This window comes from Stylophora pistillata, chromosome 11 (assembly GCF_964205215.1).
Source record: "Stylophora pistillata chromosome 11, jaStyPist1.2, whole genome shotgun sequence".
In the NCBI taxonomy this organism is placed as follows: domain Eukaryota; kingdom Metazoa; phylum Cnidaria; class Anthozoa; order Scleractinia; family Pocilloporidae; genus Stylophora; species Stylophora pistillata.
The window spans coordinates 12156628-12169616 of record NC_142529.1 but is presented as its reverse complement, the minus strand read 5'-3'; the positions used below and the strand labels follow the sequence as shown (position 1 = coordinate 12169616).

General features: G+C 38.6%; 1 protein-coding gene across 1 annotated transcript in view; it reads left to right on the top strand.

The window, feature by feature from the left end:
- The window catches only part of LOC111326797 (transient receptor potential cation channel subfamily A member 1), a 23954-nt gene extending 11140 nt beyond the window's left edge, over window positions 1–12814 (top strand). Inside the window, exons 10-30 of the mRNA XM_022930867.2 lie at window positions 347–535; window positions 1096–1182; window positions 1292–1377; window positions 2062–2223; window positions 2530–2644; window positions 3097–3266; window positions 3702–3786; window positions 4099–4155; window positions 4409–4492; window positions 4732–4802; window positions 4895–5039; window positions 5664–5687; window positions 6273–6353; window positions 6874–7040; window positions 7643–7703; window positions 8016–8081; window positions 8736–8909; window positions 9361–9429; window positions 10041–10151; window positions 10621–10736; window positions 11687–12814. Coding sequence (XP_022786602.2) covers window positions 347–535; window positions 1096–1182; window positions 1292–1377; window positions 2062–2223; window positions 2530–2644; window positions 3097–3266; window positions 3702–3786; window positions 4099–4155; window positions 4409–4492; window positions 4732–4802; window positions 4895–5039; window positions 5664–5687; window positions 6273–6353; window positions 6874–7040; window positions 7643–7703; window positions 8016–8081; window positions 8736–8909; window positions 9361–9429; window positions 10041–10151; window positions 10621–10736; window positions 11687–11837 — 2271 coding nt within the window. The 3' untranslated portion in view covers window positions 11838–12814. The remainder of the gene's footprint in view (window positions 1–346; window positions 536–1095; window positions 1183–1291; window positions 1378–2061; window positions 2224–2529; window positions 2645–3096; window positions 3267–3701; window positions 3787–4098; window positions 4156–4408; window positions 4493–4731; window positions 4803–4894; window positions 5040–5663; window positions 5688–6272; window positions 6354–6873; window positions 7041–7642; window positions 7704–8015; window positions 8082–8735; window positions 8910–9360; window positions 9430–10040; window positions 10152–10620; window positions 10737–11686) is intronic.
- Window positions 12815–12989: the final 175 nt, after the last annotated feature.

Below are 12989 nucleotides of genomic sequence, written 5' to 3'. Positions count from 1 at the left end.
TTAAAGTTACAATTTCAGAACTGAAGATAAAAATCGATTATCCGGATTATATCCAGCCTGTATAATTTTGCTTGCACTAGAGTCTTCCACTTTTAATTTGTTCTCTTGAAAGCGTGAAAAATTTCGTTGGTTTGTACGTCAAGGGTTCTCTGCCATGCACAACCCAGGCCCTGGTAGTTCAAAGGGTGTGTAACGCTATCTACTCGATAAAATACTATCCGGTGGATAGCGAAGTATGTTTTGTTAAAAGTTATCCGCTGGATAGCGATTTATCTATTAGATAGCGTCATCTGTCCTTTGAAAAACTTGGCCCAGATCTTTAATACAGTAGCTCGCCCCTATTTAGGAAGCAGCTGTAGACCCAAAGGATGACGAGCGGCGTTCACCTTTGTTTCGGGCCGCAAATTATGGGGCACATAATGTGGTGAAGCTTCTGATGGATCGTGGAGCCGATGTCACCGTGCGGGACACAATGCTTAAGTCAGTACTCCATGCTGCTGTGGGAGATGTGAAGTCTATGGAAGCTTTGTTACAGGTAAAGGTTGCAGCTCTATTAAATGCAGGTTTTTACTCGCATTTTCTTTCACTTGTCTTTGGACGATTTCGATTTCGCCTACCTTGTTTCTGCTTTTTGTTGTTGATCATTATGGTGGTTGAGGAAAGCTTTTAAGTCTTACATCTTAGATATCTGTTAGTCAAACTTTGCTTCAGACTATGATAAACTAGATTCACCTGAAACCAGTACCTCAGAAGTTAAGGCTAGGCTCTTTCCTAGTGTGAAAAAAAATTGACATTATGCTATCACTGGGCCTGCAGTGAATTAAATTTATCCTCGTCTGGATTTCAGGCCGCGTCCTTTGGTACTGTCTGTGTCATTGCAGAGTCAGTATATATCGAATCCCAATATCTGCATCAACTTATTTTGTCGAGGGAGGTTTAAAAGGACCTTCGAAATCTCTACCCTCTAAGTCTTTCCCCTAAGTGGAATAGTTATTACACACTAGATTAAACCAGCGTGGGGAGAAATTTCCTGTTCGATATCCTTATAATTTGATTTCTTTCCCGTTAATCAGTAATCGAAATTCCTGTACACAGAGTCCAACAGCTGCTGCACTCATCACAGAGAAAGACGAGGATGGTTTTTCACCAGTTCACTACGCGGCCAAATCAGGGGACTTGAAGGTTCGATTTTCACGCGTTTCAGTAGCTAGAAACATTCAACATGTAAACTTAACATCAAAAAAGGTTCAGCATGTTGAGTTACCAGTTTTTATATTTAATTCTCTAACAGAATATCAGGTTGTTTGCAAACAAAAACCGAACATCTCCTAGTGTTCTATCTAACAGCTTGGACACTCCAATCCATGTAGCTTCCAGGTAGGACTTGAATTCATTGATAACTTAAATCGAACATTTCCAGTTTGGGAGAATGTAAAAAGTTGAGTTCTTAAAAGAGGAACTAATCATGTTTTGAGTATCTAGAAGTATCTCTTGGAAAAAGATATGGATTAGGCAGGAAATATCCAAGGCTTCATTGGCACAATGTAATCTCCAATCTGCGATTGCAATGGATGGAAAAGTAAAATGAGAAGAATGACACAATTTTTCGAAATTTGACTCGTAGCGCCTGGTCTGATGTGCCATTATGGACAAATAAGAGAAACTAGAGACTCGCATGATTTCAAACGCGCGTCGTTTTTGTCATAAAACACGTGTTACCCAGGTCACATATGTTTGTGCCCTAATCATGCTGTCTGATCGTGCGGGCGAGGGTAGTCTTGAGAAGGAAAGTTGTTGGTTGTACCGACTGACGCTCTGACGACCTAAGCGAGAGTCATAATTAGAGCTGACGGAAGTTTCACGGTGTGACAAAGATTCAAAACTGTCTTTTTTTGTCTGAAATTTCGTCAATTTCTACGGTGTCGCATCGAAGATTACCTTTCTCTCGTTATCTGCTCACGATCTTCCACTGCGTGAGAGCTCTCTCTCTATTTTAACAATTATACTTCGAGAATTTTTCTGTTTATCGCATTCAAGCCGGGCTTTTAATTTCTTTAACAGATACGGTTGGAAAGACGTTGTAGTGGCTCTTATGGACAATCAGAATGTGAAAATCATCAATTTGCGCAACAGTCAAGGAAAAACAGCTCTTCACTTTGCTTGTTCAGAGGGACATGACCACACAGTGGAGACACTCTTAAGACTCGGTGCTACAATAGAAAAGTAAGAGAATCATCAACACCTTAACTAAGCTGGATCGCCTTTTTTCGTTCTTGGGCAAGACCCTGGCAAAGTCTTCATCCAACATACGTATTTTTTACCACGAAATTTTTTAGTTTAAAAGTGTCATCAGCTTTTAGGAACCAAGAGTGAATAAACGATAAAGTGAAAGACGTGCCATAAGTGCATACCTGCATCATACCATGTACAGGCAAAGAGTTCTAAAGAGCGTTCGTTTCTTACGAACACAATTAAAAAGACTTGACGCTAAAATCAGCATGACAGCCCTAACTTCAGTTTTTGTTTCAGAGATCAGCTTGAGAGGACCCCGCTTCATTTAGCCGCCACCAAAGGATCCCTACTTTGCTGTCAGGTCCTTGTCCAAAAAAGTGAGGAAAGCATCAATGACGTGGATAAAAACAAGGTTCTTGATTTTGAAAAAAATTTTCTAAATGAACCTATTTTAGAGTTAGTTAAAAACTTCAGGCGCTCGCTTGATTTTATTTGATGATAGAAGAATATTGCTTTATAACCCCTAGCTGGCTTGGACGCCTGAACAGATAAAAAGGATAGAGATGTGGTTATGCAATGGTTAGAAAGGTTATCACTAACCAGGCCGGTGTCATTTTGCTAGTCATTTCCGTAAAACACGCATTCTTAACTACTGTAAAACATCGCATGTGAGTGGCGACCCCTTGAGAATATTCTGTAGTCGCGCTGAGGTATTCCATAATGATCGTTGTTCCATCTTAGGGAAGGAGCTTTTCTTGCGAGTTCAAGATTCCAAAACCGAGAAAATTTCTTAAATACATTAGCCAGGAAGCCGACTTTGAGTGATTTCACTTTTTTTTTTCCTTCACTAACTCTTATTTGCAGAATACAGCCATGCACTTGGCAGCTATCAACAATCATCCAGCAGTAATGGAATTTTTTCTGTCACATGAAAAAGCTTCCATTTTGAAGAATGGATATAATCAAAGTGTAGTGGACATAGCTGTATCTTTGGAGCTAAAAGAAGTTGCAGCGGTAATTGCAAAACACGATAGGTACTACAATGCTCTATGCTCTCTCTCATATTACCATCCTTCCTTTTAGTTTGATTGACAAGTTCTCATATATGCGGGAGCTTATTATGCAGCAGCAACTGTACGTTGAGGTTTGTCTGGCTGGCGAAAAGAAAGGTTCAGTTAAGACCTTATAAAAGTTGCCCTCATAAGAACGTAAAGACTGGTTTAAAGATCTACAGTATGTAGTACACTTAAGTTTATCCTTCAAAACTGCTGAGTGAACCGATCTTCTGCTTTATACAAGATAATTTAAATTTAAAGAATATTTTACGACTTTAATCACCAAGTCCTTGCAAAGGGTCAGGATACAAAGCCACTAGAAAATATAGGTGGCTCTGATCAGTATTTAAAGAAATCAACCACACGAGACGCTGTACTCTACTGAGGCTTAGAATGTGGTGTCTTCTATTTTAGGTGGCGAGAGGCGCTTTCTAAGTCCACCACTGGTTTGGTTCCCATCATGGATACGTTGATCCGTAAGATGCCCGAAGTAGCTGTGGTAAGTGGTCAGTGTTAACGTTACTGAGTTTTAAAATTTAACAGTCATAAAGAGTTCTCTTATGTTTAATCAAGATGTTATAATGACAGGCAAGGGAACAGATACTGCAAATTATTACGTGACTAAAGTTCTTGTCCAATACTAGCCATTTGAAAAGTTAGTGAGGTGCCTAATATTTAAATAGATTTGCTTGATTTTCAACTGGATTCCGTGATTTGTTTTTGATGAGACTCAGGAAGAACAAAGATCAACACCAATAGCACGGAACTGGTTAAATGCTTGGAAGTCTCAATTTTTGTCTTTATCCCGTAGTTCTTCCTTGATCGGTGCGTGGAGGAAAAGGGTGAACCAGAATCGGAAAATTATATGGTGAGTCCACTTAGCAATTCTATTGGAAGGATTCCCCTCTCAGACTCGAACACGCCTCGGAGCAATTTGTAATTAGAATTTCGATTTCATTTCCAAGACGGACTTGGTCATCTTGGTGGTTCGATGACTGAGATTATGTGCACAGATATCTAATATAGATGGATTGTTATATTAAGATAAATGCAGTCTGGTGGCAAGTCGATAGGTCAAATTCATAGTGATGGTTTTCGAATAACTTGCTTGTTACTCCTAGGTGAAATATGATCTGAACCTGGTTCAAGGGCAGTTCCCAGGAGAGCCTTTTAAATCTGATAAAAAATCCCTCCAACTGATCAAGGTAAATGCACTTAATACCTTATTTAAGTCAATCGGCTTGATCTTAGGTTTCTCAGATTTACGAGCTCTTGTCCATTGTTTCAAGCCGTAAAGTGATTAAAAAACTGTAAGTCAATTCTTTACTCGGTTATCTTTTTGCGGTTGTGATCAAAAACGAAAACGATTGGTTCCTTTTGAAAGCTAACATTTTTATTCATACAAAAGATTCACTTCATTGATTTGCTGATTGTTTTGTTTAAGATAATGGCAGAATATCGACGGGAACGTTGCCTCACCCATCCCATCAGTTTCATGTTACTGAATATGAAATGGTGAGTAAGGACTCGGAGGATCCAAATTCTAAGTTGGTCGCAATTTATATTTGTGATCGCAATTTATATTTGGTCGCATCTTTATATTTCAGGAAAAAGTTTGGTTGGTGGACATTTGGTTTGAACCTTGCCTCGTACTTCTTGTTTTTGATTCCGTTAACTGCTTTGACGGTGTACGATCGCGCTAATGAAGATATCCTTTGCAAGAAAGACAATTCAACTGATTCTGGTTATGATGTATGTTTTTTTTTTTGGCGCAATAAAGAAAACGAATCTAAAGTTGAAGGCGAAGTGACAGGGTGGACTGAGTGCTCATTTGCCTTCGCCAGTAGGAATTATTGATCTTTTTTACTTTCATTAAGTACTAAATGACTTTCTCCAAGGGAAATGGTGATTTATTTCCCGAGAACCTCCATTTTCTAGGGGAACAAATAGAAAAATAGAATAACTGCAAAAATATATTTTCTCTACCCTGGCTGGCATACAAATTGGTGGCGGTTTCAAGGGGGCACGCGACACACTCTCCTCCAGTCGAGAAGCGCTTTTCTCCGAATTCAATTTAGGTTTACCTCAGGGTAAGTCACATAACCTCTGCCCCCCCCCCCCGCTTCGTTTAGGTTTACCTCAGGGTAAGTCACATAACCTCTGCCCCCCGCTTCGTTTAGGTTTACCTCAGGGTAAGTCACATAACCTCTGCCCCCCCGCTTCGTTTCCCTAGGCAATGATCCTAACCCCTGGATGTGATAAGTGCGCATATCTGAGTGAATGGTTTGGAAGCCACACAAACGAAACGAAAATTTTACATACATTGTTATTAGTGCTTGATTGTCTTTCTATTTACTTCTCTTTTTTTTTTTGCAGGAGACATGCACAACTTCAGATGCGGTAGGGACGCTTTCTTTTAAAAATAGTCAGCGTTACCGTTGTGTTTTGTATGGTCCTTTTTGCCCTTTTATAAAAACATGGGAAAATAATCTGTTCCGCCGGTTTATTATAATCTAACCAACTTAGGCTGGATTAAATTAATTGTTCAAAGGAAAACGTTCTGGATAATCAGCGCCCCTTTAAAGCTAAGGGTCATCAATTTTCCACACAGATATTATTCTATGAAATGATTAAGTGGAAACAAGAGAAAATTATGGGACATTATTTTCCTTTGGTACAGAGTACGATTGAAAGAGGCACGTGGGCAAGCTCTGTAGCTGGAGCGGCGCAGCCTGCGAGGGAATGGACCCATCCTAGACCTCTAACCGGCAAGCGAAGGGAATTGTTGGTATAGCATCGTGTGAGAAACTACATTCTAAAGAAAGTTGTTATTCACTCCCTTACGAGCTTGGGACGAAGACAAACTGGTCAGAGTCCCTCTCTCTAGACAAACCAAAAGTGCTTCGAACTTTAAGTTTTCAATAATTAAATTGCTTAACAAGTATGCGTCCTACTTACTCTTAATTTTTTTTTCATTTATTACAGGTAACACAGGTTCTAAGCACTTTTGCTTTTATTGCTTGTGTGGTTTTGATTGGAAAGCATATTTTCTCGTTAGTTCGCAAGGTAAATGATGATAATTCTTTTTGAAATCATTTTGAAGATTTTTCCGCACGTTCAGGTAGTCATTACATGATATTTCCTGGTTAGAGGACGTAAACGAGAAAACGTAGAATGCCTATAGAAAAAAAAGAAGTATTATGACACAGCGCGCGCGCTTGCCTCATATAAGTCCTATTGAGCCACCATAGACAAAATCTTTGATTACGCACGCCCGTGCGTAAATAAGGTGGCGTGAGCTTTTATTTTTACCTGGCTGCAGCGCTGCCGTCCTGTTGAGCTGCAGTGCAGTTTTCCTTTTCTTTAAAATATGACAGAAACCAGCGAAGAACTGCCCAATTTTTAACGCGTCTTTGACTTTTAAAACATTTGATCCAGTTACCCAAGAACTGTGGATAAAAAGCTCAACTCGAGTTACTCTTACGCATTTTTCGTGCTCTCCAAACTTCCCGCGTGCATCCATAAATCAATATACGCACGCTAAGCATCAACAAATTCTTAAGTTTTCTTTTCTTTCAATTAACAGCGTGTTGCATATTTGAAAAACTTCTTGAATTACGTGGAGTGGCTATGCTACGTGGCGTCCATCGTTTACATCTTCCCCACTTGTGATTGCAAGTATGGCTATAAACTGGAAGTAGGAGCAGTGGCTATCTTCTTTGCCTGGATGAATCTCATTCTTTACTTCAGGAGGTAATCAAACGATAAACTGAATTCTACACGCATACTGATTTTTCCTTATTTATGATCTATTGGAGGACAGAAGCATAGTTTACGTCGCCATTAACAATCTTGTGCTTTTTAAAATCATAAAACAAGTAGATTCTATGATCTCGTAGATTGATACAATAATAGAGCACAGAAGACATCGCTATGTGACAAGAATATTAGTGTCACACTCACCCATCCCTTGTGTGTCACTTTTTTGTTCTTACTACTGTTTGACGTCACCTGGGATCTATTACTGAACAGATACACGGCAACCTTGATCTTTCAGACACCCTTGGAAATCCCCCATATCATGACTAACAGGAACATATACTCCAGCCATAGCGTTTGGGAAATTTCAAATTACTCTCTTTGCCAACTTTTATTTCGACAAACAATAAAACTAATTATCTTACATGACCGTGCCTGCAAACAGAGGAAAATATACTTTAAATTAAAGATCAAACTAAACCCAGTACATACAACGCATATATACAGTTGTTTGAATATTAATTCCGAAGCGTACACATAGAGTACTTCCTTACACGATGATAACAGAGTGTGAATAATCCTGTATCTCTTTTAAGGTTGTCATCTTATGGTCAGTACGTTATCATGCTCACTACAATGTTTGTGACTCTTGTCAAGGTATTTAGCTTTGCAGACAATTGTTTCTGTTTAAAAAAGTAATTGCACTGGGACAATGGTTCCAACTAAGCCGATTAAAAGGCGCTAATCAAGGGTAACATGGTTAGAGGTATTCCCTTATTTATTTATTAATTTTTGGGTCTTGACCTCTTGCACAAAATAAGGGAAGATGCGGACTCTTCGTCAGGGCTTAATTGTTGGCGCCGTGCCTGCTGTGAATACGCCGCCGTCACCCGAATATTACATAGGATTCTAATTAAACAACGTTACCCGGATTCATGATAAATCTGTTGGATTTTCTTATCTTTTAAGGTTCTGCTGTTGTGGATGCTGTTTATAATGGCATTTGGAACCACGTTTTTTCTGATCGTAGATAAAGTAAGTTGACTGTATCGCAAATCAGCCAAGAAAAGGAAATGAAAATAAATTCAACTTTTAAAACAAAAACCTTATAGCTTAGATTGGATAGTTGCTTAACTGATAGAGTTCTCATCACAGGAATAAGCGTAAGGATTATCATTTTCTAATTATTTGTTACACGGCAAAATTTTCAGGTTATCCTGAATTTTTGAAGTTAACCGGCTGTTCTTTCTGCTGTGACATCGTTTTACTTTTTTAGACCAAAAAACCTTACTGTCTACAGCAAAATTAATTACATGAAACTTTAAAGATGCGTACCATTAAGTGACATCGTATTTTGTGGCTTTGGCTTTTGTTTTCGAGATGACATTGACTTCTCTTTGTTTTAGTTAATCTCCATTTTCATGGGAGAAGCGTTAGCCTCCAACCAAAACTTAAGTCAGCCTAGGAACACTAGGGTGAATTATTTATCTTGTAAGCCGACGATTACATGAGCTGATAACCAGGATTGAGTGAGCAAATTGGAACAATAGAAATAAAATTATATCTAAAGCTGAAAATTCCATGATACTCATTGTTTGTGAGTAGAGATTTAGACGCACTACTACGTATACGGATCTTAGGATTTATTTACTCATTTTTAGGTCTGATATTTATTTATTCTAATGTTAGGAGCACTTCAACACTTTTGGATATGCCTTGATGTCAATGTATGTTATGACACTTGGAGAACTCAACTACCACGATGAATTCTTGCCCTGGGATGAATTAGCTTTCCCAACGCTAACGAATGTTCTGTTCGTTATTCTGGTTCTCGGGATGCCTATTATCATGATGAATATGTTGGTATGTTTTAGAAGCTTTTCAAGAAATGGTTAACGTTTTCCAAATGACCAGTCACCACCCAATCCCTTTTTTTATAGTTCTGGATGGCAATTTTTGTGGTGAATAGCCGGCGTCAACAACTTTCGAAAAAAGACGCTCTTTCACTTTTATGATGAGAAGGTTAATTTCAACTAAGGTGGCTCGCTCTAATCAACTTTATTTCCCATGACGGAATGCTTGAAATGAAGGCTGCCTGCTTTGACTGTTCAGTTACGATTACGAGTCATGAGACGTTTTATCGTTTGTAAGACTGCAATATGAAATCCCTTCTCAATGTCTTCGTACCCCTTACTCTTTCGTGATTTCACGAACCCGTCGGTACAACACAACTCACAGCTTCTTCGGAAAATAATACTTGAGTCATTCAAAGTCAGTATGTTGTCTTGACTACGTGTTTGATGTCACTCGCCAGGTTGGTCTTGCTGTTGGTGATATCGACAAAATCCAACAGAATGCTTTGATGGATCGCTATGTTTTACAGGTAAGTAGGACGTAGCCTCGAACTGACAGCTATTAACATTCAACAACCTCACTTGTTATCAAAACGAAATGCAAAGGTGTAGTCTGATCGTCCGGGTGAGTGTAGTCCTGAGAAGGACTGTTGTCGGTGGTAGTGACTGACGTTTCGACAACCTGTGCGGAAGTCATCATCAGAGTCAAGTGAATGATTGTTGTCAGTAGAATGTACTTATTCCAGTTCGTGTGAAATGATCGGTTGGTTTTGCCGTGATGTTATTGGCTGTAAGACTCAAGTGACGTAAGTCGGTCGTGATTGGTCTGTTTCGGTCTGTCGTTAAGTTGGATCGTTCTTTTTCGGTCGTTTGTGATGTTTATGTCGTGAATGAGTCGTTTACAAACGTTTACAAAGTTTACAGACTACACCTTCACATGTTACCCCCGGGTTCAAACCATTTACTGCAAACGAAATGCAGTGAATAAATGTTTATTATTGAGGATATTGGGAAAAATCAAACTTCTCTGATAATCTACACACCTTCTAGGCTGATCTATGGTCGATTGAAACAAGTCCCGCAGTTGCAAGTCACCAGTTTCTTCCTTCCCTTGTGTAATATATGTTCAAATCATTTTTAGGTTCAGTTACTACTTGACATTGAAAATTCTATGCCGATGTTTATCCTTAAACATGTGCAAGTGCCAAGCTATTCAGAATACCCGAACCACTCCAAGACACTCAAACAAAAGGTAACGAACTTTTAAAATGATTAGACCTAAAAATCTCACTAGTGACGAAACTGCCAAAAGGGATGAATTATACTTTTTTTACCAACAGTTTGGAATTCCTTGAAAAATAAAATTGATCACAACTGATATTTTTTCAAAACTTTTCAAAAGAAAAAAGATTTGATATGCTGATAGCAAACCCCTACTCAGGAAATGGTGAGCCCCGTTTTAGAGTGACTGATTCTTCGAGTGAACACTGAAGGCATTAACTCTTGGGTGCAGTGCTGCTAAGGTGGTACACTGCATGAGAAGAATTCTTGAATTTTGTGATAATAATTAAAACTGGAAATTTTCAAAAACCAATTAACAAAGAAACATGAAAAATAATTAACCTGTCAGAAAAATGCTAAAAAGTAAGGCTTCTAAAAGTATATGTATACTCGCATTCTATATGAAAAGCATCTGAGACAAAAGTGTTTTTCTTTCTTAGTTGGTGGATGCCCTTATTTCTTTTGGCAAGCCCGAGTCTACTGAAGTGGAAGAAGAAGAGAAGCTGTCGCCGGGAATGGTGGCGATCATTGGAAGACTGGACGAACAAGAGCAAAGGTTTGTCATCTCATTTGTTATGAACTGAAATGAATGCCATCGTCCTGCAAGGTGAATGCGAAGTGAATATGAAGTGGCTTGTAACATCACAGTAGTCTTACCTAATTTTCCATTCAACATCTTCTTAGAAATTGTAAGCATTAACTTTAGTACTTTTCATTAAAAGCACTTGGAGATATATCACATGTAAAAATTCTACACCCGTCATAACTTAGATAAAAGTAAATGGGCTCTCGGCGGTTTTATATTGTACCTTTTGTTCTCGAGGTCCTTCTCTCTCTGCATATAAAAGTAATAATTACTGTGGATAAGAACTTTATTTTCGTTGCCTTCTCCTTCAACCCTGGCATTCATTTATTGTCTTGATATAAGTTATTCGCATAATCAAAGAATTTACCTGTCCAAAATAGGTAACATTGATGCTATAGTCTATTGTGATTAATTAATACTATCGAAAGTACTAGGTATATAACTCAAACTCAATGATAGGAAAGGAAAAGAAAATGGGAAGAATCCGCCTAGATTATAGAAAAAGGACGATGGGGCCCCTCAATCTTCTGCGACATGATAGCTGAAGTTAAGCTGTATTACCCATGAATAACAGTACTGTTCTCCGACCTCTATTGTTATCAGCGAAAAGGAGTATGTCTAATTCTCTTTAATGACGTGCTAGTCCATCGAGGACCCGTTAGCATTATGTCAGGGCTTCCTGAAAGTTCCCCTGAACTAATTTGTGTTCCTTGGTAGTGAGGGACATTGTGACAATAAAGTGAATTGCCTAAGACATGCCTAAGACAAAACACCATGAACCAGCCAGGTCCGGAACCCGAAACTCTAGATCCACAGTCCAGCTTGCAAACCTTGTGTTCACCGTGCGAACCTTGTGTTCACCGTGCCTGCCACGACCTGATTCTTAACAGCATATCTCATCGGGTTTGATTTTTTTCCAGAGCCGACAAATTGTACGACTTATTAAAAGAGCAGTCAGAGATGCTGAAAGAACTTAACAATCGGGGTCGAGAGGAGGCGGTCCGAGCAGAAAAACAGGCTGAGGACAAGAAAGAGGACAACAGCGGAAAACTGGGGTTGTTTAGATTTTAGCCCTAGAGTTCCTTTACATACATTGTAGCCTTATGTCTCCAAAAACCAACATATAACTCGACTTACACCCTCAGTTTTTATCCAGAGGAATAAACATAACTAGGGGAATCATTTTAAAATGCGATGCTACCTCAGGCTTGAACTTCTCAGCCGTCAGTAAAAAAGAAGAAAAATAACTGTTTTAGGTGTCATTTAGTTCAAGTTTTAGGTTTGTAGATCATGGAAATCGTTGCTGCCCCATTCCAGTTTTTATAGATTGCCTATGTTTTTATTGCTAACAAGCGAACTACTAAGATTGACTATTTTCCTATTTTTTCTTTGGTGCACACGCAATTTAAAGCAGGTTGTGAAGAACATTGCACACGGATCAAAGGTTCAGTTATTTGGTTCTAGGTTAGTCAGTCACACTGTCCAGTCACTTTGCTTGTTTTCACTTTCTGTTCTGATTGGCCCCTTTTTCTCTGTGAGAGTCTTGATATGGTGATGGCTTTTACGGTTTACGGATGATATCATTCCTTTGCGGTCATAGAAAAATTTCTGCGGTTGATTTTTTTTTTACTAGTAGCGCTTAAAATTTGCCAATTTTTTACGCCTAACTGCCAAAATATTTTGTTCGTTTTACGGCTAACGGTTAACCCCATCGAGAAGATTCTCTTTCTCTTCGGTTGCAGGCTCAGCTCAAGAGCTCAAGCTTAAGAGCTGGAAGAAAAATTGTAATTAACTTATGGAGTGGTTCTATATGTATTGCTATCATAATTTTAAACAGCAGATAATTTATAGACTGGAAGATTCAATTTTAAATTTCAAATGTAATGTTTCCTAATCAGGATTTCTTAAAAATTGGTTGTCAGAGGAATTGAAATTCGCGCCATGATCATAGGTGAATTGTCATTTTTTTTATAAGTAATAATATGCCCCAACATCGAGGCGAACTTTATAAAAGTTAAGAAAATTATTAAAGTTAAAAAAGTAAGAAACTTGTGTCTGCTTCACTTTTTTTACCGTGATTTTAGTATCCTTAGAATGTTGATGGGCAAAAGCTGAGTATAGAGCTGCTATCACATTTCTCAGCAACTCGTTTCCATGCGTTCTTTAACGTTCCGCTACGTATACATAATTTCTTGCTTGTTGCCGACAACTCTTTTGCCTTTC